Consider the following 25,229-nt stretch of genomic DNA (forward strand, 5'->3'; position numbering starts at 1 on the left):
TTACATCATAGAAAAGGTGGATCGACATTATTTTCTAAATTTTATCACATAAGAGGTTGGATGAGCATTGACCTTTCATTAGATTCCATTGCAAAAGGAGATGGATTCGCACAATAAGGAAGAAGAAGTTCATATAGAATAGCTTGTTCAAAGCTCAAAAAGACCTTTAAAAACGATAAGTTCATATAGGAGAGCTCCTTTATTTTTTGAGAAAATAACCTCAGTGACCAAAAATCCTAGATAATATACGATTTTGACCAACTTTTTTTGGATTTACGAAAATGACCAACAAAATCGCAATGCGATCTCTAATTCGCATTGCGATCTCCACTATCGCAAATTCGCGTTGCATTTCGCGTTGCGATAGTTGAGAATCGCGTTGCGCTTTTCCATTTCGCGTTGCGATAGTCTACAGTTGTCGTTGCGATTTTTTAAATTCGTTGCGGTCGTGGTCGTGGTCGTGGTAATACGTGTCTTCGACACGTCCGCGCGGATACTATTTTTTTAGAGAAAATTCTTAAGAAACAAAATCTTTTTTTTTAACTATCACAACGAATTTTCGCAACGAATTTGGAAAATCGCAACGACAACTGTAGACTATCGCAACGAATTTGGAAAATCGCAACGACAACTGTAGACTATCGCAACGCGAAATGAAAAATCGCAACGCGATTTTCAACTATCGCAACACGAAATGTAACGCGAATTTGCGATAGTGGAGATCGCAATGCGAATTAGAGATCGCATTGCGATTTTGTTGGTCATTTTCGCAAATCCAAAAAAAGTTGGTTAAAATCGTATATTATCTGGGATTTTTGGTCACTGAGATTATTTTCTCTTATTTTTTTTAAGGAAGGAAACATCTTAATCTTGCAATGGAGTGAGAAGTTCCAAATGGGATGAACTTCTAACTCCAAGATTTCAAGTATATGAATTTGATTTCGAACGATAAGTTGTGTTATTCTCATCTTTGTCCTATTATCGTTACATTATATTGGACAAAGAGGGACAATTATAAACACACATTTTACAGTTGAACTATTGAGTTATCATTTACCTATAAATAAATACATTTAAGAGTTTTAGTAAGTATTTATATTACATTATATTAATATATATGTGAGTAGGAATGGAGTGATTGAAAGTGCATAATATGTGAGTAAGTATATAAACAATACATACTTCGATTTGTAAAATATGAATATATAACACATTAACACAAATAAAATACAAAGTACTAACATATTTGAATCCTATACGTGTTTAGTTACAAAGAAAATGACCAAAAGGGGCCAATGGAATTCAGCAGCCCACCCATGGTGATCCAAAGACAATTATGGTTTTATGACCCTTCCCAACGCTGCTAAATCAAGAATAGTTGGATCTGCTCGAAATCCAATGGTCTAAAACAATCAAAGGTCAGGGTTTTGTAACCCTTTGTATAAGTTTTGCATCATCAGATCCATTGGATCTAAACTAATCTAACGATCCAAATTAGAAGCGGTTTAGGGTTTTTTCATAACCCTAACGAAGATCCCGAGAAGTTGCACATCAATAGTTGGATCTATTTCTGGATCCAGCAGTCAATCCGCTCACGCGTGTGATACACATCTGGGCTCCAACACTTGCCACGCATCGTCTGTATCATTTCCATCTTCCGCATGCCCTATATTTAGTCCCCACAGTGATTTGGTTGCCCTCCCCCTCTCAATGATGGTTGTAACTGAATGGTAAGAGCGTATGAACCCTGTCATGTCTCCTCTATCACCACCATGGCAGTGGCAGGCTCTCCTCAACGCAAGAAATAAACAAAGGAATTAGAGAAATAGGATTTTCATTTATATATATATTTTAAGTATTTTTGTAAACAGGTATAAAAACCCAACAAACACCAAATGTAGCATTCAACAACGAGAAACAATATTTTTAAAATCGGATCGGACATTAAACCGGTGAAGGTATTAGTTCGTTGGTTCACTGGTTCAATCGGGTTTAACCACGGTTGAATCGAATTGTATATAAAATAATATTTTTTTTAATTTTACATAATATTCAAAACAATATTAATTATATGTAACACTTTTTTTATATTTACAATATTAAAAGGTATAAAAATATCACAAGTCATAATATATATAAATTAAAAATCATAAAATCAAATGAAATAAAATGATTCAAATCAACTACAACATAATATTTAAGGTAAAACATATTAAATAATAAATATAATTATATAACTATAATTAAAAAAATAAAATTGAGGCTTAAAAAATCATAACAAATGATGTCATTTGGTTTAATTTTTAAAAAAAAATAATCTCACATGACTAAGAAACATAGAAGAGCATCCCAAAAATTTAAAGAGTAAAAATATGAGAACAAAATAATCTCACATGACTAAGAAACATAGAAGAGTATCTCAACTTACTTCTATAAATAATAGAGGTAATTTGATATTTAAAATCATGAAGCCTTTTGGTGAGCACAGAGTAAATTATTCTTTTGTTTCTCAAATTTTAGGCTTCAATCGAACTTCTAAATTTTTTTGAGTTCAAACATTTTCGAGTTCAAGTTTTAATATTATATTTCGAGTTTGAATTAAACTTGATAATTTTTAGCTCGTAAGTTTTTTAGTCGAGTTGAGCTTACTTTTAAAGTTTTCAAGTTCGAGTCGAGCTTAGCAATACTCAAATTTAACTTGACTCGTTGAACAAACGACATCGTTTGGTTTAATTTAAAAAAAATAAACCGACGGTTCAAACCAGTTTTGTCAATTTTCAGCCAGTTCATTGCCAGCCCAGTTTTGTGAGATAATCAGATCGAACAGACCATCGATTCACAGTTCAATCAGTTGAACTAATCGATCTGGTCCGATTTTGATAATCATGACAAGAAATCAAAAGCAAAAGAAAAAAAACATTTTGAAGAGGTATATAGTTTTTATATCATTTTTTATCTTCGTTTTTGTATGCATATGTGTTTCGAAGTAAAAATTGAGGGAAGAGAGTCCTAGTACCTTACTCGTAGTCTTAGAAATCTATAGAGGGTGAGTGGTGATTCGCAAAGGCTTCCACCGTAGAGACAAAGTGTCATCGATTGATTGTTGCCTAAAACGAAGCATCAGGGGGCTCGATTTAGTAGTTTAATCCTCATATCAAGGTTTCAGATAGGGAACCAAAGGCTTTGGTTGTCTTTTAGGGGTTATTTAGGTGCTGTTAAGGTTTCCCGACCACTGCTGGTGGCGGTTAGAGTTCAAGAAGGCGAGAGGGGAATAAAGATTTTAGGATTTGGGTGCTTTGTTTGGTGTTATAGGTTGTAGATCGAGTTTTACAGATTAAACAAAAGGGGTTTAGACTATTTTAGATTTGGTTTTGGGTTTGTTCATTGTTGTATAAGGTGGCTGGGTAAGGAGACACACTGATGTAGGACATTTTAGGTGACGACTGAGGCCTTTTCCTGGGCTCGATCGATGGTTGAAGAAGAAGAGTTAAGAGAATAAAAAGAAAATGGGAGAGGAAAAAAATAGCATTTTATATAAACATTTCTAGGTTAATTTTGTTTAAAACCTTTCTGTTTTGGCGCGTTTTTGCAAAATGGTCCCTCATTTCTTTGATTTCATGAATCAATTCGAATATGTATACACTGATTATGCGATTTTCTTATTTTATATTAGCTTTGAAAAAAGAAAACTTTTCTTTTAGTCCCTCAAACTCATTCGTGTTTCTACATTTAGGTTACTTAGGCTTTTTTTATTAGTTCAAAATTTTCATGTAAATTTCGTTTTAGTTTGTTTTGGTCACTAATGTCCTTGATGTGTTTGTTACTTTGTTCTTATTTAAGGTACTAAATAGGATATTTTCCATTTTATGTTATTAAATCTGTTATGTTAAAATTAAAGGAAAATTTTGCTTTTATTCACTATAAAGTTGTCATGTTCTCACATTTTTTCCATTGTATCCTTATGCTTTTAATTTATTGTAACGTTATTTTTGTTCATTTTGATTTAATTGATATTATGTATAATTAGTTTTATTTGAATTCGTTTTAATTTATTTCATTTCAGTCCTAGCATATTAATATCATTATATTTAGATTTCTTCTAGTTTAGTCCCTAAGTATAATACTTAAACTTTAGGTTTAGCCTATAAATCTAGAATTCTTTAAGATTTGTCCCTAAACTTTTAATTTATAGGAATATTCAATTTGGACCTCGCCTTAATGCCCGGTGTTCCATTTTGATTATTCAATTCAATAATTGATTAAATTAATTAGGATTAATAATTAGAGCCTTTAATTCATATGAATTAAACTTTTACTACTTTAATATAGGGGAATATTCAATTTGGCCCTCGCATTAATGCCCGAGGGTTCATTTCGATTATTCGATTCAATAATTGTTTAAAATAAATTAAGATTAATGATTAAAGCCTATACTTTATATTAATTTCACTTTTAGTCATTTAATTTAGGTGGATATTTGATTTGGTCCTCGCTTTAATGTTCGAGGGTCCATTTTGATTATTTGATTCAATAATTGGTTAAAATCAATTAGGATTAATGATTAGAGTCTATACCTTAAATTAATTTCACCTTTAGTCCTTTAATTTATGTGAATGCTCGATTTGATCCTCGTATTAATGCTCGAGGTTCCATTTCGATTATTCAATTCCATAATTTGCTAAAATATGTTTAGGATTAATATTAGAGGCTACATTTTTAGGTGTAGTCCTCTAGGTCCTTTAAATTTCATAATTTGACACTTTAAGTTATAGAGAAATCTTAAACAATAAATTGTTTGATTGCATTTCTATTTCAAAAAAATAAGGCAATTTTCATTTATTAGGATGTTAATATTGTATCTTCCATATAAATTCCTCGGGGTGACCACTGTTAATTTTCGAAGTAAATCAAAATTCTTTTCAAAACAATGTATCATGATTTCTAAATCATGGAGGCAATATTTGTTTATTGGGATCGATAACGAAACTTCCGCTAGTGCCCATGGTGTCATTATTGGTCTTGGTAACTCATATGCTCTTCAAATTTTGCATACATAATGAATTTTAAATTAAATAAAACCTCAAACTCAAAATTTCTAATTTTAAAATATAGGATAATCGATTAGGCACAAATTTTTAGACATTGTAGGGATGCTAATCATTCCCCACACGTAAATCGTAATAGACTCCCAAACCCAATTTCTGATTTTCACAAACTAAAACTTGGTATTTTTTTATAAAATAAAATGTTTTATTAAAATTACTTGATTTTAGGTGTTACAATCACACCTTTAAAAATGGTTGGTGGAAACTCCCATCTTTTTCCCTCTTTGCAAAAAACTTTTCAAAAAAATCTCATCATCCTAACTAGTTGGCTTTTCCTCCAAAGAGCCAGTTGCACCAAATAATTTTTAAAATTAATTTTTATTAAAACGATAAAATATTTTTAAGTAATCCAATCACACTCTAAAAAATGATTGGCGGCTACTCCCCGAACCATATGTTTTATTTTTAAAGAAAAACACAATTTTAATCAAAATTAACCTTAAACTTTTTTCAATTTTCAGAGCATTGCGACAAGTATCGCCACAAGTAAAACTAAGGTCAAACTACTTTTAATGTTCCCTCGATCAACGAGAAAAAATGTTATGCCTCTTCAGGACTCCCTCCTTCAACGACTGAAGTCTCCGGGTAAGAGAAAGCTTTCAAAGGGCCCTTCTCCGTGAACTGCAAGCTCTAGGTTTATATACTCTCTAACATGTCATCTTTTATTGTCATTCTTTTTTTAACATGATTTTCCATTAGTACACTAAAGGTTACTATGAAACTCCTCATCTAAGACTAAGAAAGGGGAATCTTCTTCTTCTTCAAAGATTTTTCTTCTTTGAACTCCAAGAACCAAACGATATGAAACATTCTTAATTCCATCATGAACAACTGGTTGCGACTCTCTGTCCAAATCAGAAGAGGTGAACCACCTATAGCCGCAACCCAAACATTACTATGAAATCGAATTAAAAAGTTTTGATATATTTTATATTTACCATATATAAATAATATATATATTAAATAATCAGTTTGATTATAAGTTTTAAAATTTGAAAACTAACTATAGAAATTAAATTTATAATCAATTTATCCGTAATATAGGAAGAGTCTAAAATACATATTAATATAAGGGTAAGAACAACAAAAATTGGTTGTAACTAAAAAACTTATCAATAACGTAATTTTTTAAGTTAGACAGGGTAACATTTTGGGTTGAAAACATTTTCATAACAAATCATGTAAATTACATAGTTATTTCGGTTTTAACCTAAAAAAGTTACCGTAAAGATATTTATGGTTGTAACCGAAATTATTACCAATTATATAACTTTTTATATTGAACATGTAACATTTTAAGTTAAGACCTGACGTATTATAACATTTTAAGTTGAATGAGATAATATTTTAGATAAAAAAAATCAATATAAATTAATCTTAAATTAGACTGTTGCGCAACAAAATAAATTAGATAATACTTCTAAGGACGAAGGCACACTTACGTGGGAACACCTTTTAAGAGGCTCTTTTTAAAGGAAGTGCATTTGCCTATATGATATGCCACATGCAAAATATAAATACTTCAGATGATCTGTCACGCAAGTGAAGACATTTCTTTAAAAAAGAATCCTTTAAAAGATGTTGTCATGTAAGCACATCTTCGTCCTATACTATAGAAATAGGTGTCATTCTAAAAAAATATTATTTTTAGTTGGTAAAAAAATTGAAAATATATAATTTTAATAATTTAACTTTGATTGTTGTTGTAATTACCTGAACTCGACGCAACAACAAACTTTGCGTGCAAAATAAAATAAGTTGGCAAACGATGGTTAGTCCGACAGAAATCCTTAATTATTGTAAGTTAAAACTAATAAAAAAAAGGCTTTAATATCAAAATGTATCTAACGTATGTCCGTTTTTTCAGTTCAGTGCCTAACGTTTTTTCCGTTCTGTTTACGAAAACGGGTAAAGAAAACGAAAGAACACGAGAATTTTACGAGGTTCGACAATGTGCTTACGTCCTCGGTGCCTAGGCGGCGCTAGAAGTTTTATTCAATGATTTTTTTAGGTCTAGGTTACATCTCTATTTATAATAGAAAACCCTGGTACATAATTACAAAATCAACCCTGTACCGTACCGCGGGCTGTGCCCCCGCACCCCCAACCCACATAATTTGTAACCCCACAACGAGACTTTCTTTGTAAGGACAGTTGATGTTCGCTGCGTTCGCTTCGCTCACTCCGCTCCATCTCCTGTCCTCTTTACTGGTATATTTATGAGCCATACCTAATAAATCTCCACCTTGGCGAATATCCTGCCCCTTGGAAACTTCAATGTGGGTTGGGTTACCTTGCTTCTTTAACAACTCGAAACATTCAACAAGTCCAAGCGATGCTTGAACTTGTCTGTCGTAACTGGCTTGGTGAACATATCAGCGGCATTCTCATCAGTATGTACCTTCTGAAACAAAACCTCTCCAGATGCAACCAACTCTCTGATCTTGTGGAACCTTACATCAATATGTTTAGTTCTAGCACGATACACCTGATTCTTAGCCAAGTGAATAGCACTTTGATTATCACAAAGCAACTGAACTCCACCTTGTTGAACACCCAACTCCTTCACTAAACCAGTAAGCCATAAAGCTTCTTTTGCAGCTTCAGCCGCTGCCATGTATTCAGCTTCAGTTGTAGATAGTGCCACGACAGATTGAACAGTAGACTTCCAACAAATAGGCCCTCCACCAAGAGTAAACACATACCCTGTCGTAGATCTTCTATTATCCAAGTCACCTGCATAATCTGAATCCACATATCCTACAGCCAAAGGATTATCCCGCTGACTCCCAAAAACAATTCCATGTCCCACAGTACCCTTTAAGTACCGAAAGATCTACTTGACTGCATCCCAATGTTGCTTACCAGGTTTAGACATGTACTTACAAACTTGACTAACAGCATGAGCTAAATCAGGACGAGTACATACCATCGCATACATCAAGCAGCCAACAGCATTAGAATACGGAACCTTTGCCATATTTTCAGCTTCCTTATCTGTCTTAGGGCACTGTTCTGATGAGAGCTTAAAGTGATTCGCCAATGGAGTGCTAACTGGTTTCGCGCTGCTCATCGCAAACCTTTCTAGCATTTTCTCAACATAACCCCGTTGAGATAGCCGCAGTTTCCTTGAGTCTCTGTCCATGCAAATTTCCATTCCAAGAATTTTCTTTGCAGCACCTAAATCTTTCATATCAAATTCCTGACTCAATAAAGTTTTCAAACCGATAACATCATCCATGTTCTTCGCAGCAATCAACATATCATCAACATACAGTAATAGAAAAATAAAAGAACCATCATCAAGGCTCTTAACATAGACACAACAATCATACTCACATCGGTTGTAGCCAATCTTGATCATATAGGAGTCAAACCGTTTATACCACTGTCTCGGAGACTGTTTCAACCCGTACAAAGATTTCTTCAATCTGCAAACTAAATGCTCGTTTCCAGGTTGAGTGAAACCTTCAGGTTGCCGCATGTAGATCTGCTCCTCTAAATCACCATGCAAAAAAAGCAGTTTTAACATCCATCTGCTCTAAATGCAAATCCCAACTAGCCACCAATGCAAGTACTGCTCGGATTGAAGTGTGCCTGACCACAGGAGAAAAGATTTCATCATAATCAACTCCTTTCTGCTGTGAAAAACCCTTCGCTACCAAACGAGCCTTGAACTTCTCCCCCTCTTTTTTCTGTTACTGCTGGTTTCTTCTTATACACCCATTTGCAACCAATCGGCTTCTTACCCTCAGGAAGGGGAACTAGCTCCCATGTGCGATTGTGATTCAAAGACTCCATCTCCTCAACCATGGCTGCCATCCACTTGTCGTTTTCCTGACTAGTAACGGCATCATGAAAAGTAACCGGATCATCACTGCTAACAATAAGTGCAAAAGATACCAAGTCTTCAAAACCCAATCTGTTCGGAGGCTTTATATTCGTCCATCTCACCCTGTCTCTGGCGAGACTATAATCCTGCAAATCATCCGTAGTGGAACCACCAGAAGTCGGTTGAGAAGTTTCTGGTTTCTCAACTGGAAACTGCTCGAAATCCACCACTGTCGTGTCTTGCTTCTGCTGCAACATGGATTGTTCATCAAAAACGACATCTCTACTAATCACAACTTTCTTCGTAACTGGATCCCAGAACTTGAATCCTTTGACACCTTTCTTGTAACCCAGAAAAATGCACTCCTTCGATTTTGCATCAAGTTTGGATCTCTCATCAGCAGGTATATGCACATAAGCAGGACAACCAAAAATCCGTAAGTTATCAAAACTAACATCATGACCAGTCCATACCTCTTCTGCAACTTTCCCAGCCAGCGATGCCCTTGGCGATCTGTTGATAAGGTAACACGCCATGTTAACAGCCTCAGCCCAGAAGTGTTTGGGAAGCCCCGCATTCAACCGCAAACATCTGGCTCTTTCATTCAATGACCTGTTCATTCGTTCCGCAACACCATTCTGTTGTGGTGTCTTGCGCACTGTAAAATGCCTCTGAATCCCATGCTCCTTACAGAATTGTAGGAACTGTGAATCTGTGTACTCCGTACCATTGTCAGACCGCAAACACTTGATTTTTCGTCCTGTTTGGTTTTCTACCTCAGCTTTCCACAGCTTGAACTTCTCAAAAACTTCAGATTTCTGTTTCAAAAAATACACCCAAACTTTCCGTGAAAAATCATCAATAAAAGTAACATAGTACCTAGATCCACCCAAAGACGATGTCGTGGAAGGCCCCCATACATCAGAATGCACATAATCAAGAATCCCTTGAGTTGTGTGCTTCGCAGTCTTGAAACGGACTTTAGTCTGTTTACCAAGAACACAATACTTGCAAAAATCGAGCTTACAGCTTTTGACACCATGCAACAAGTTTCTCTTGTGTAATTCTGTCATACCACGTTCACTAAGATGAGCAAGGCGCATATGCCACAAGTTTGTCGTATCATCACAGGACTCAACAGAGTGAACTCCACCTGCAACGGTACTCCCTAACAATCTGTAGATATTCCCTGCAGTCATCTTGCCTTTCATCACAGTCAATGCTCCTTTAACAATCCGAATGGTTTCCCTATCCTCGTCAGCATTAGGGATAAAACCATTCTTGTGCAAAGTGCCCAAGGAAATCAAATTCTTCTTCAAGTCTGGGATATGTCGAACACCACTCAACGTCCGAACGGAGCCATCGTGCATCTTAATTCTGACATCACCAATACCAACAATATTGCAACATCGATCATCACCCAAATAAACCGAACCAGAATTAACCGGCCTGTATGTCAAAAACCATTCCCTATTTGGCGTGATGTGATAAGAACATCCAGAATCAAGAATCCAAGCATCTGTCAATTGTGTCGTTGAAATAGAAAGCATATCACCCTCACTGCAATCAGAAGTATCATCCTCGACCACGTTCACAGACTTGGATGAGCCATCACGCTTCTCATCAGTCTGCTTTTTCAACTTCGGACAGTCTCGCTTCATATGTCCCGCCTCCTTGCACTTGTAACAGTGAATCGTCTTCTTATCCCTGGATTTGGATCTGGAATTCCGCTTCCCGGACCCTACCTTCTCTGGCTTCCGTCCACGATCTCGATTACCCTTGACATATAAGCTATCGGCTTGAGAGCTTTCCAGCCAACAAGGCTGCAGTAATCTCCTCAACGTTGATAGTCTCTTTCCCATATGTAAGAGTAGTCACCATGTGTTCGTAAGAGGAAGGCAACGAACACAACAGAATCATCGCTCTGTCTTCATCCTCAATTTTCACATCAAGCCGAGCCAGATCAGAAACGATTTGATTGAAGACATTCACGTGTTGCGCCAAATCGTGATCGTCCTGCATCTTCAGCCCATACAACCGCTGCTTCAGATACAGTTTTTTCGTTAAGGATTTGGACATAAACTGACTTTCCAACTTCCTCCAAATTTCGTCTGGAGACGATAGATGCATGACGTGATACATGACCTCGTCCGCCAAGCATAATCGTATGGTTCCTGCCGCTCGCTGCTGCAATTCTTCCCAATCTTCCTCATCCATCGACGCCGGCTTTGTAGGTCGCAAAGCCTTCAAGATCCCTTGCTGCGCCAATAGATCCTTCACCCTCGTTTGCCATAATCCGAAGTTACCCTGACCATCGAATTTCGCGACTTCGAATTTTGCTCCTGACATCTGATACCAATTGTTTATGAAAACGGGTAAAGAAAACGAAAGAACACGAGAATTTTACGAGGTTCGACAATGTGCTTACGTCCTCGGTGCCTAGGCGGTGCTAGAAGTTTTATTCAATGATTTTTTTAGGTCTAGGTTACATCTCTATTTATAATAGAAAACCCTGGTACATAATTACAAAATCAACCCTGTACCGTACCGCGGGGCTGTGCCCCCGCACCCCCAACCCACATAATTTGTAACCCCACAACGAGACTTTCTTTGTAAGGACAGTTGATGTTCGCTGCGTTCGCTTCGCTCACTCCGCTCCATCTCCTGTCCTCTTTACTGGTATATTTATGAGCCATACCTAACACGTTCTAGTTTTGTACCTAACGTTTCATTTCGTAACTCAAAACGGGTCACACTGTGACGGACCGTTAAGTTTGACCGTTAACCATTAAAAATACCACGTGGCATATTTTTTAATATTAAAAAATAATTTTACAAATAAAAAATAAATTAAAATGAAAAAAAACGTTTTAATGGGGGAAAGGCTGGTCGAAGGAACCAGAACCCCCTCCCCCCATTTTCAGGTCACCACTAACGGCCTTAGCAACGACTCGTGACCCAACGTAGCTACCTTTCTATTTCTGATTCTTTAGCAAAACAAGTTTTCCAGGACTCGGATGAACCTCAATACCCAAAAAATAACTGAGCTCGCCCAAATCCTTCAATAAAAAATGTTGTCCTAACAACTGAACCACCTCGTCAATGGCATCCTTAGACTCACCCGTGATAATGAAGTCATCAACATATACAAGAACCAACGTACGAACACTAGAGTTTAAACGAACAAACAATGAGGTATCGGCCGAAGTCCCACGAAAATCGATACTAAGCAAGAACTATAGGAGTTTTGAGTACCATATCTGAGGTGCCTGACGCAATCCATATAACGCCTTCTTCAACCGACAAACTAACCGAGAACCATCCTCAGCCATACGTTCAAAACCAAGCGGTTGAATCATAAACACCTCTTCGCCTAGATCATCGTTAAGAAACGCATTACTTACGTCAATCTAACATAAACACCAACCTCAAGCTACAGCCAGAGAAAGAACAATATTGACCATAGTCGACTTAATGACCCGACTTGTCATGCAGAAAAACCTCATGCAGCAAGACGAGCCTTGTACCTCGAAATTGACACGTCAGCATGTCGAGCTCAGTTGGTAGAGCACAAGGCTCTTAACCTTGTGGTCGTGGGATCGAGTCTCACTGAGAGCAATTCATAACGGAGATCAATTCATAACAGAGATCTTCCGCGGAAGCTGCCCTCAACCTGGCGTTGGGGGCAGCCTACTACCCTATCTCCCCTTATCCCATTACATATGGAAATAGGGTCAGCTAATTTTAACAATGCGACCGACTGGCAACGACTCAAGCACCCAAGTACCATTCGAAACAAGAGCATTATACTCAGCATGCATCGCCTCATTCCACAAAGGATGTCGAAGAGCCTTAGCAACTGAACTTGGCTAAGCACAATCATCTTGTGTTTTGAGTAAGAAAAACGTGTGGTTTAAAAATGCCACGCTTGCTACGAGTAATCATCGGATAACCAGTTGGAGGAGCCTCATAGGGCAGACTAGTCACGTTAAAATGAACCACAGACCCGCTTGCACCAGCATCCGAAACCAAGACATCCTCAACCATATTCGAAATGGAGCCATCAACCTGACTTATAGCATCTTCCACCACGGCAGGATTCTGAGCTGCATTAACACCATCCAACTCTTCATGTATAATAGGATTAGACATGTCTAAATGAACACTATTGACCGGCTGGAACCCACTCTCCTAGGACAAAAGTGGAGTAACATGTTCACCTTGAAAAACACCACGAGAAGCCCCACAAACACGAGCTGTACCGAATACAAGATACACAGATTTAGCATTAGATTGGTGAACCCCAAAGGACACAGAAGAACTTGAGATCCAAGAGCAGCAAATGAAAATATACGCTTATAAAAAACAACAATTCCACAAAATCAGAAACAGGCGTGACACCAGAAAGGTAGCTACGTTGGGTCGCAAGTCGTTGCTGAGGGCATTAGCGGCGACGGGGCACCTCCACAGCAGTCGGAGATACCTGATCGGAAGGTAACCAGAAAATGGGGGGGGGGCAAGGGGGTTCTGGTTCCTTCGACCAGCCTTTCCCCCATTAAAACGTTTTTTTTTATTTTTTATTTGTAAATTATTTTTTAATATTAAAAAATATGCCACGTGTCATTTTTAATGAGTGAACGATTAAACTTAACTGTTCATCACGGCGTGATCCGTTTTAAATTACGAAATAAAACGTTAGATACTAAACTGGAAAAAAAAATTAGACATTAAACTGAAAAAACTGATATATATTATACACTTTTGTATATTAAAGTCTAAAAAAAAAGCAAAGATTTGTCGTCTATCTAAAACAAGGTCAACGAAATAGCTGTTTTGTGATACAATTATTAAATTGATTTTGATAGTTAGCCACCGCTGCCAAGCTTTTGTCCAGCATGGATGCAGACTAGTCTGCTACAATATCTGTTCATTAGGTTTTCCGGATTCATGGAATCGTTTTCTTAAATATAAAAAGAATTTAAAATCTTGGCAAATCCAGTTTTTCATTCATAATGTTAGCCCATTTGCAGGTTCACATATGATTCTTCAGCATTCAAAATTAATGAAAACAAGAATTATCATAAAAGGGTAACTTTATTGTACGATAATCTAGTTTAAAATTAATTTAATATAATATTAATTTAAAATATTATCATATTCAATATAAAAAATCATAAAATTATAATATTCAGTTACAATAAAAAAGTTACATACCTATATATCTAGGGTTTATGCTCAAAAGATTTATATATTTTATAATAAATAAAATTATAACAAAAATATTAAAAATAATATTTTCTATTTCAACCTAAAATACTATATTATCAAACCTAAAAAGTTATAAGTTTAAAAAGAATACCCGCCGTTCATAAAAAAGTCCAATAATTTTATAAAATATTTTTTCTTTTTTCAAAATAAATTTTTTTCGTTTTTTATCTTTAAATTTTTTATTTTTTATCACATCAAACCTTTTGGCGAAAAACTATTTGACTTATCAAACTAACGCTACTTATTTTATCGTTTCAATTTTTTAAAATTTAAATAATTATATAAAATTTATCTTTTTTTTTATTATTTAAATAATTTTATTTTTTAAAATTTTTTAATATTTTATTCTTTTATATATTATTTTTAATTTATTTTATAAAAAAGCTTTACGTAAATATTAAAATACTTAACGTCAATATGAAAAAAATAAAATACTAAATTTTAGCTTAATATATCAATTATTTTTTCATTGCTTGATCTCGTATAATAAAAGACTAAAAGTTTAAGTACCTTCAATATAAGGGATATGAGCATCTTCATTGTTTAATATTATTTTTGGTATGAATCAATTGATAAAAAGAATTATTATTATTTTTTAAAACTCTGAGTTCGAACACTTTTAATGTTAAGAGAATAAATATTAATATTAAATGATTGAGAGTTATTTTTAAATAGATAATACTTTATAATGAACTCCAACTAATAAAAAAACTAAAAGTAAATACCTAAAGAAATGAAAAAAAAAAATTAAGATGATAACTTTATCAAATTTTGGTAACAAAATAAATATAGACCTTGACATGGGTGTGCATGGAAATATTCCTAAAAAACTATTCTAAAAGATAATCTCACTCGCGGGTAATAATTTTCTATTTGTTTCGCACTATATTATTTTCCAGAAAATAATATATAGACCTTAACGTGAGTGAATGTGGAAATATTCCTAAAAACTGTCCTAAAAGATAATTTTAATTTGTTAAAATATTTTTATAATAATCTAAATTATTCATTTTTAAATTATTTTTAAAAATTATTTACTTTAACTTAAAATATTTTAAATTTAATTATGTTTCTTTAATTTTATTTCTAAAATAAATTTATCTTTTAATTATGCAATTTGAATTTTTAGATTTTATGAATGAATTATGTATTATAAATTTTCAAATTTAAGTTTAATTTTTATAATTTTATGTAATTTTTTAAAAAATAATATAATTTTAAAATATAAAATAAATATAGGATACTCGTGATTCAAAAATATGAGTATCTAAATTTTACATGCATCCTACTTATAAATACTCAGACTCAATAAGTGGAGACACGATCTAACATTTTAATATTGGAAAACTCTAAATATCTAAAATTTTAAGTACCAAAAAATGTGAATATCTGATTCTGAAAATCCCTAACTCTATTCATCGAAATACACTCAAATATGACAAATATTTTTCCGAAGATGTCCTAGTGAAGGTATTTTTGACAAAACCGTAGTGTTACAGGCTTTTAAATATGGATGCAATTAGAAAAAAATATTATGTTACCTAAACATCTTACAAAGAGATATTATCTTACTGGAAGTATTTTCCGATGAATATTACAACAACTATATTATCTGAAAATTTGTTTCCTTTACACCTTATATAAAAAAAATTCTATCACAATATAGGAAAATTTTGCCGACAAAAGGGAGAAAAACAGTTACTGTCTTCATTAGAAAGCAGGTATTTTTATCCAATAATCACCGAACCATTAAATAATTACTTGTCAGGCATCATCATCCTAATTTTATCGATCTAACACCTTTTGTGACAACGTGGCAAAAAGGCGTATATCACCATCCGCGCCTTCTTGAGGTTTGTCCGAGCTGACGCCACGTAAGAATAGAGCACGGACCATCATCCGTGCCTTCCTGGGGTTTTGACACGATTTGTGCCTTCCAAAATTACCCCCAACCGTCCTCTTTAATTACCTTGTCCCCCTCCCTTGTAAATACCCCCTCATACAACCCTCAAATCACACCAAAACGAAGATAGTCTCTTCTTATCACTCATTTTAACAACGCTCAAGTAGGTTCTGCTATTATTCTTAGAAGGTAAAATTATTATTATTATATTATAATCATTAAATAGTTAATTATTTTATTATATTTTACTGCCTAAATTTTTTATGTTTTGTAGTTATAAAATGGAAGGCAAATTGTTGTATTTAGATGATAATCATATCGCGAGTTATTTTTCCGATACAGTAACAATTTATTTAATTTATATTAGTTTTATTATTGTGAATATTTTATTTATTTATTTTTCAATATTAGTTTATATTTTAATTTGTATATTATTTATTTAATTAGGGGAATGACCGTATATTAGACTCATTTATTCGTAATGCTAAGTTAGAGATACCAAGTCATGTTTGGTCATATTTAGTGGAGACTGGATTCAGTTACATATATAGATATAAACAGCATTGTAACCTTGAAAGTAATCTTATTTATGCACTGGTCGAGAGGTGGAGACCGGAGACACACACGTTCTATCTTCCGTGTAGGGAGTGTACGATTATGTTGGAGGAGTATCTTGGAGGTATTCTGTCTGATTTCAATGGTGGTCGAATATCGTTATCATGATTGGCGTCATATGTTGAACATTTGAGTGAAGTTTGTTCCAAGGAACAAGCTAAAAGAGTTGTTTGGGCTTGCATATTACGATTGATAGGAGGGATCTTGATGCCCGATAAATCTCACAATCAAGTTCATTGTATGTGGTTGCGTCACCTCGTCGATTTTCGAGTTCTCAAGTCATTTAGCTGGGGCTCCGCAGTTTTGGCATCTCTGTGTAGAGAAATGTGTCGAGCAACTGATTATCGGAAAAAAGGCTATGGGAACATGTCTCATGCTTCTGCAATCATGGGTGTGAGTTTGTATATAAATAATTCTTTTTGAATATATAATAAATATTTTTTTACATTAGACAGGTGGTCATGTGTAAGGAAAAATTATCGCGATATACCAGACGAATTAGAAGAAATTCGACTACTCATTGATCAAAAAATTGTCATACGATATGTATTTAAATTTTGTTATTTACATTTAATTATCTTTATATAATTAAAATATTATTTTGAAAAGAATTATACATATTTGTTGTAGTTTCAATGAACTCCTTATCCTACTGACGAAATGAGGCATTGTATCCCACCTAATATGAGTGGCCCACTAGATGTATAGATTGAGGTGGTCCCTCTTATATGTTATGTTATTGTCAAGTGGCATCTGACTGATCGCGTGCTTCAAAAATTTGGTTTCATACAATCTATTCCAAAAATACCTATGAATCTCGACAATTTGAATAACATCGATAGACGGGAAAAAAAATAAGTCAATTGGTTGATGAAACACAACGAGTGGATGATGATGCAGGAGGATCAACGTAGACTCATTCCCCGTAGGAAGCTGATTTATATGGATCGGGGTTCAGTTACGGATAAATACTACTAATGGTTCAACATGAAGGGTAAGTCATTCTTTCTTTTCGAGGAAGCACGAGCCTAGAGCATTCATCGATGCCGAGGAAGGCATCCACCATCACAATCGCATCGTCCCCCGAATCATGGACGGAGAGCAAGAGCTTTCGGTTTGTCTTCAATTGTAATACCAGAACCATCACAACAACCACTTTCTACACTAGTTTACATTTCGAAACCATTCTATATGGGGATGCAGCCATTTTAAATGGCTCCATAGTTGTTTCAGACGCCATCGCTTCCATTTCAAATGCCATCACAGCAGGTTCCTATGCCATCACCGCAGGGTGATATAACCCCTCTAGGCGGATATTACAATTCCATGCCTGTAAATCCAGTGTGTGCTTCATATGTTGCTTATTTGGCTAGTGATGCACCACCACAGGCTCAAACACCTCCAACCCAATTTTTTCATTCATCGATGTCTATGTTTTCATAGTTTTCACAGTTTTCTATGAGCGGTGGGATGGTTAGTCATACACCTCCAAGGTCCTTATTCTGTGGAGGTGGTACATTGTCATCTGTCACATATCAATAAAATATACCTACTACTGTTGATGGTGATAATGATGATGATGAGAGTGAGGAGGAATAACAACTTATATGAAGAAACCCTCATCGAAATAGACATCCACCATATTGTGGAACATATTCGAGACGACGCAGTTTTTAATGACATTCTGCTTTTCCTTCCATGCTTTCCTGTAGGAGACAGTGTACCCGTATTGAGATTGTATAGTTGAAATCAGCACAACAATAGCTATATGGGAGCTTGCTTTGACCATGGGCATGATTGATTGGTAGATAATGTCGGAGTCCAAGTTGGGATGGTCTTGGTTGATCCTTCTAACATGGTATGTATTAGGAACTTTGTATATTGTTTTTTCGCATGTGTTATTTTTCCTCTTCCTCTTTGATACACGAACCATCAACTTACATCCGTTATAACATTAGACACAGTAGCAGACATACATTTCGGTGGTGGATCGGTTGACTCTAGAGTGAACAGAATTATGAAATGTTGTAATTCTTAATGGAAATTATCACTTCTTATTTCGATGGAAACTCCATTCCGATATATAACTCAGCATCATTGACTGATGAGTTAAATCCATAGTCACCAACATTAGGCATATCTGTAAATTTTGGTCCATACATTGTACCATAATTAGCTACATACATGTGTGTTGGAGGTTCGGTTTGTATCGTAGTTGTGGGAACTTCATCTACATCATCATCATCGGAGTTCATGTAGAACTGCGATGACTCTGGCTCAACGAATAATCCGGTCTCAGCACCATCTGCACCTGGCTCACAAAGAGGTTCTTCTGGTGAAGATGAGGGTTCCTCTGCGATGCTGATATATAGGTCGAACAAGCTGGTAGTTGAATGCATTCCTCTTGAACTTGAAGGAATTGTGTCATACATGTTTTGACTTAGTGATGTGTTGCAGACATCTTGACATTGTCGAAAAAGCTTACAGCTGAATGCCTTCCTTTGGAACTTGAAGGCATTGTGTCAAATGGATACAGAACAGATTGTTGTGTCGATGACATCCCCATATTCAAGTCAAAAAAATTGGTAGATGAATGCCTTCCCCTTGAACTAGAAGCGACGTTGCCACACAGATTGTTCATGGAGCCACCTCGATAGACATCGTAACAAGTTGTTGATGAATGTCTCCCCATTGAACTTGATGAGATGATACTATGATGTGGATTTCCCATTATGGCGTTCAAATCATTACACATTATTGTAGTTGGGTTGTCAACTTGATTAACTTGTTGAGCTAGCCCATAGTGGGAGCATAATGACATACCACAAACCATAGACACTTCAAGAAATATTGCATACATCTATGTATCGACATCTGAATTTTGATTATGAGAATCAACCATCATAGCAACATCGTTATAATTGGAGAGTTCGAACGCTGTATAAATTAACGGAAATATTATTGTTTGAAATCTATACTGAAGTGAAGACAATCTTCTAGTACTTCCAACATGAACCTTCCTTGAAATTTTAGGGATGAGCTCCTCAAGAGTGGTGTTTCTCTTGAAGGATATTCTGACAAAATGATTTGATGCAAAGACAACGCATGTTTCATATTCCCTAATTTCTCCATCATAGTAAACAACAATTGAAATACTCCTTATGTTTAGAGTTTTAAAGTTTGAAAGATTGAGAGTCTTATATATGCAGAAACAATATATTAAATACACCTAATTAAATAAATAATATACAAATTTAAAAATAAACTAATGCTAAAACATTTAAAAAATATACAGTAAATTTAATAACACAATTTAACATTGTTACCGTCTCGTGAAAATGTCTCGAGATTTGATTCACGCCTTCGCCACGTGTCAGAACCCTAGTAAGGATAAGTGATTCGCAGGGTTTGGGTAATGATGGAGTACCCAATAATTCAAGGAAATAATGATTCGCGCCTTCGCCTCGTGTCAGAACCCTAGTAAGGCACGGATGGTGATCCACGCTTTAATCTTACGTGGCACCTAAGGCTATAAACGAGCTGAGCCGAGTTCGAGTATTGTTGAGCTCGACTCGAACTCGAAAAGTTTAAAATTAGGCTATACTCAACTCAAAAACTCGCGAGCTAAAAACTATCAAGCTCAGCTCAAACTCAAAATATAATATTGAAACTCGACTCGAACTCGAAAAGGCTCGAATTAAAAACAATTCAGGGGCTCGATTGAAGCTCGAACTTGAACCTACAAAAATTTTATATTACATTTAAAAATATATTTTTAAAAATTTATAATTATCAATAATGTATTTTAATATATTTTTAATAATGTAATTTTAAATAATCTAAAATTATAATATAACATTTTTTCGAGTAGCTCGCGAGCTTTTCGAGTCAAGTATTAAGTAGCTCGTTTTAGTTCGTTAAGAATTCGAGTCGAGTTCATTCGATTCGAGTGTTGATCGAGCTTTGACCGAGTCGATCTCGAATAGCTCGCGATCTGTCTCGTTTCATTTACAGCCCTAGTGACACCAGCTCGGACGAACCCCAAGAAGGCACGGATTGAAATCTACGCCTTTTTGTCACGCTGTCTCAAAGGGTGTTAGATCGATAAAATTAGGACGATCGATGTCTGAAAAGTAATTATTTAATGGTTGGATATTTTTGGATAAAAACGCCTAGAAAGCAGGGAGTGTTAAACAAATGGTTAACTGACGTGACATATTTTATATGGACTGTTCGGAAAGTTCCCACGTTTATTTGTTTGATTGAATATATTCTATTTTATCTTATTAAAATAATATTTTTAAAATTTTAAATTATTTCATTTAAAATGTATTATTAAAAATTAGTACACAATAATATTTATATATACTTTTTTATATCTTATTGTTTTACGCATGTTAAAATAAATCAATTAAATCAACCAATCACCTTTTAGAAATTGTCTTATTATTTTGTTTGATCAAATATACTTTCTAAAATTATTTTTATAGTCAATATAAGGCATAAATTATAGGAGAGAGGGAGTATATATATATATTTTTAAATTTTAGTTAATTAACAATCATTGTGACTGTTTCTAGTGGTGGGTGTACATTAGGTTTAGGGTAGGCACGTGCCCACACTGAAATTTTATGAAATTTGAATTTTCTTCTTAATTTTTGAATTTTTTTCTCTTAATATATGTGTGTGTGTGATCACCTTAAATTTTATTGTTTCCACGTTGAAAGTTTATCGTATCTATTTAGATATAAAATCTTTATATTATTAATATATGTGTGTTCACCCTTAAAAATTTTTATAAATCCACCAATAATCGTTTATTAATTCATATATTGATTTTAGAGAGAGCAAGTCTAATGAATCTGAGTTTGAAGCTTAATGATTAAGAAAATTAGTTCCCATAAATATTTCATTATTTTAATCTTGTCCAGACGGCAACATTGTTAGTACATTGGTGGACCTGCAGTAACCCTTGAAAAAAAATCAAAACTAAAATTTTGGAAAATCCAATTTTTCATTTTCAATGTGGAAGCGTATCTGCAGATTGGAATATGAATCCCCAGCATACGAAATTCATGAAATGAATAATAAAGCTTATTAAAGATCAAGAAAGATAATGAAAGAGTAATTAAACAAACATATGATTGTTGTTGCAATTTCCTTTTCAAGCTCCGATATCATCTTTGTAATTGAAAATTAATATAGTCTCATCGTGGAACTCGTTTTATCAAAACGAAATATCTCCAGCAATCTTTACCAGTTCCACATGGTTTCACGTGTAATAGAAGGATACAACAGTTCATCACTTGCTTTAAATAACTAAAGAGATTCAGATATTTCTGTAGGGTTTCATTTCAGTAATAGAAGCATTTGGTTTGTCCAAGAAAACATCGAATCACGATGACATCAATGGAGCTTGAAGAGTTGCCTTCGGAAGAAACCCAACACTCAGGCTCTGGCTCTGCAACTTTCAGAGGTTTCATTATTCCAATGGAAGACGGAGGCAAAAACGGTGAACTTGTCCTCGAGATTCCCAGTTGCTCCACTGTTCCGATTCAAGATCCGTTTGTTCTTTCCTTCAACAACTTAACTTACGATGTCAAGGTCCGCCACAAGTCGAGGTTCCCATTTACCGGAACCAACAACTTAATTTCTCCGGAGAATAGCGGTAAGACCAAGAGCCTGCTCAATGACATCTCAGGCGAAGCAAAGGAAGGCGAAATAATGGCGATTATGGGTCCGAGTGGTTCGGGCAAATCGACGCTAATGGATGCTCTTGCCAATAGAATTGATAAGCATAGTCTGAAAGGGTCCATCACTATGAATGGTGAACCCTTACCTTCAGGGCTGTTGAAGGTGATCTCTGCATATGTTATGCAAGATGATATGTTGTTCCCTATGCTGACGGTGGAAGTGACGCTGATGTTCGCGGCTGAGATCCGGCTCCCTCGATCGCTTTCAAAGGAGAAGAAGAAAGCGAGAGTACAAGCTTTGATTGATCAACTCGGGTTGAGAAATGCGACCAAGACTACGATCGGAGATGAAGCACATAGAGGTGTCTCTGGAGGCGAACGTAGGCGAGTTTCAATCGGGATCGACATAATTCATGATCCGATACTATTGTTCCTTGATGAACCGACTTCGGGACTCGACTCTACCAGTGCATACAGTGTCATTAAGGTCCTACAAGGAATTGCACGAAGTGGGAGCATTGTTATAATGTCGATTCATCAACCAAGTTCCAGGATTCTTGGCCTACTCGATACAATGATTTTCCTGTCACGTGGTAAAACTATGTATTGCGGTTCTCCGGCGAACCTGCCAAATTTCCTAGATGATTTTGGGAATCCGTGTCCCGATTACGGCAATCCGTGCGAGTTTACTCTCGATTTCATCCGTGAGCTCGAGGAATCTTCCGACGGAACCCAGAAGTTAGTCGAATTCAACAAGTCTTGGCAGGACTCGATGAACAGGGTCTCCAATAAGCCGAGTCTTTCACTTGAAGATGCAATAAGGAAAAGCATTTCTCAAGGGAAACTAGTCACTGGTGCCTCTGCTACAGGTGATGATCACCATAATCTAGTATCTTCAGTCCCATCATTTGCCAATCCATTGTGGTACGAAATGTTGGTGTTACTCAGAAGGCTGGCACTAAACATGAGACGAATGCCGGAGGTTTTTGGACTCCGATTTGGGGTGATAACGATGACCGCGATTATCCTAGGCACCATGTTTTGGCAGGTTGATAATTCTCCGAGAGGAATCCAAGAACGAATCGGATGCTTAGCTATATCGGTGAGCACCATTATATTTACCTGCTCAACCGAAGTCCCGGAGTTCATCAAAGAGCGATTCATTTTCATAAGGGAAACTGCATACAATGCTTATCGACGCTCTTCATACGTACTCGCTCGATCTTTATTCACGATCCCGGAACTGTTAGTCCTTTCCCTCTCCTATTCCTTGATAGCCTTTCCGGCTATAGGCCTCACCGGTGGTGTCTCTGGATTCATCTTCTTCTTCCTCACGGTACTCAGCACATTCTGGGCTGGAACTTCACTAGTGGCATTCATGTCAGTGCTTTTCCCTGATTACTTCCTCGTCTTCGTGATGTCCGTGGGCGTTGTTTCCTATTACCTCTTCTTCTGCGGATTCCTCATTTCTCGAAAACGACTCCCCAAGTACTGGCTTGGGGTTCATTACATTTCACTGGTGAAATATCCATACGAAGCGTTCATGCAAAACGAATTCCGGCCATCTCAATGCTTCACTCGAGGTAACCAGATATTCAACGGTACACCGATCGGAAGCCTGCCGAGATCGGTGCAAGATGAAATGCTGGCTAGCATGGGATATATTGTGGGCACAAATTACACGGATTCAACTTGCATAGCAACCGGGACTGATGCATTGAGGGTGCAAGGGATCACTGAGTTGAGCAAATGGAACTGCCTCTTGGTTGTTGTAGCATGGGGCTTTATCTTCAGGGTCTTGTTCTACTTGAGCTTGTTGTACGGAAGCAAGAATAAAAGGAAGTGATGCCATCAGAATCCGTGTTTGTGGCAATATTCAGCAGCTGCTCAAACCCTTTCTTTCTTTACACTGAAAATCAAATAAATGTGTCGCTTTTCTTCGTTTTTGATAATAATTTTGAAAATTCCTTTGTGAGAAAAAGAAAATGATGTCGATGTTATTGTACGATTTCTTTACAAATTGATATGATATATGGTTGCAACTTTATTTTCATATAATTACTAGTATCTGATCTATTGATCGATTAATCTGAATCGTGAACTGTATATGCAAGGGCGACATTCCCAACCTAGTTTACTACATTCATAATCACCATAATTCAAATCTCTGACCTTGTTTAAGGGATCTAGTACATCATCCCACTAGATAAACCAGTTGTTGCCGTTACACTTAGATGTCACATTACTAGCATAGTCACATACCGGTCAACACTATACCACATAAACATTCTCGAATCTTGATAATTAAGATCAATAGCTCTTGCAATAGAAAAAAATGAGGTTGTAAGCACCTTATCAATCAACAATAAACAGAGAAAGCATACAACTCCCCACACATTCTTCGATTTCAAAACTATGCTAAAAGAAAATCGATTCCCATCACAAGCCTCTTAGTTCAACAAAAAAAAATATTATATAGATTTTCCTCACACTTCATTTTTCATCTCAATTAATAAAGATTAATCATTCTTTCTTTTATGTTATTTTCTCAAAATTAGTATTTCACTTTTTTCATGTAAATATGAAAGTGATGATTAAATGAAAATTAATTATGAGTACATTAGTGACATAGAGGAAAAGGAGTGAGGTATGTTTTGTTTTTACTAATTGCGACTATAAATCAGTAGTGATGAAAGTTCATGAAATAAACTATCTAATTCAATGAATGAAGATACATTCTAAAAAATAAAAATTCTCCAAAACACATTTAATCATTGGAATGTAAAAGCATTACAACAATCAAAATATATAAA

At 35.5% G+C, this 25,229-nt stretch overlaps 1 protein-coding gene across 1 annotated transcript; it reads left to right on the forward strand.

Annotated features, from left to right (window-relative positions):
* The first annotated feature begins 22,132 nt into the window (after positions 1-22,132).
* On the forward strand, positions 22,133-24,262 carry LOC120208904 (ABC transporter G family member 20-like). Its single transcript, XM_039208031.1, has 2 exons — positions 22,133-22,170; positions 22,246-24,262. Exons 1-2 carry the CDS (start codon positions 22,133-22,135, stop codon positions 24,260-24,262), a joined length of 2,055 nt encoding a protein of 684 aa, XP_039063962.1.
* Positions 24,263-25,229: the final 967 nt, after the last annotated feature.

The sequence above is a fragment of the Hibiscus syriacus genome, unplaced genomic scaffold (assembly GCF_006381635.1).
Source record: "Hibiscus syriacus cultivar Baekdansim isolate YM2019G1 unplaced genomic scaffold, ASM638163v2 tig00017808_pilon, whole genome shotgun sequence".
In the NCBI taxonomy this organism is placed as follows: Eukaryota; Viridiplantae; Streptophyta; class Magnoliopsida; order Malvales; family Malvaceae; genus Hibiscus; species Hibiscus syriacus.

What these genes read in the sequence shown, in the direction of transcription:
- LOC120208904 (XM_039208031.1), top strand. Translation starts at nt 22,133, where the DNA reads ATGGAGCTTGAAGAGTTGCCTTCGGAAGAAACCCAACA. An exon ending in CCTTCGGAAGAAACCCAACA is followed by an intron (nt 22,171 to 22,245) that starts CTCAGGCTCTGG and finishes CGGTGAACTTGT; the next exon opens with CCTCGAGATTCCCAGTTGCT.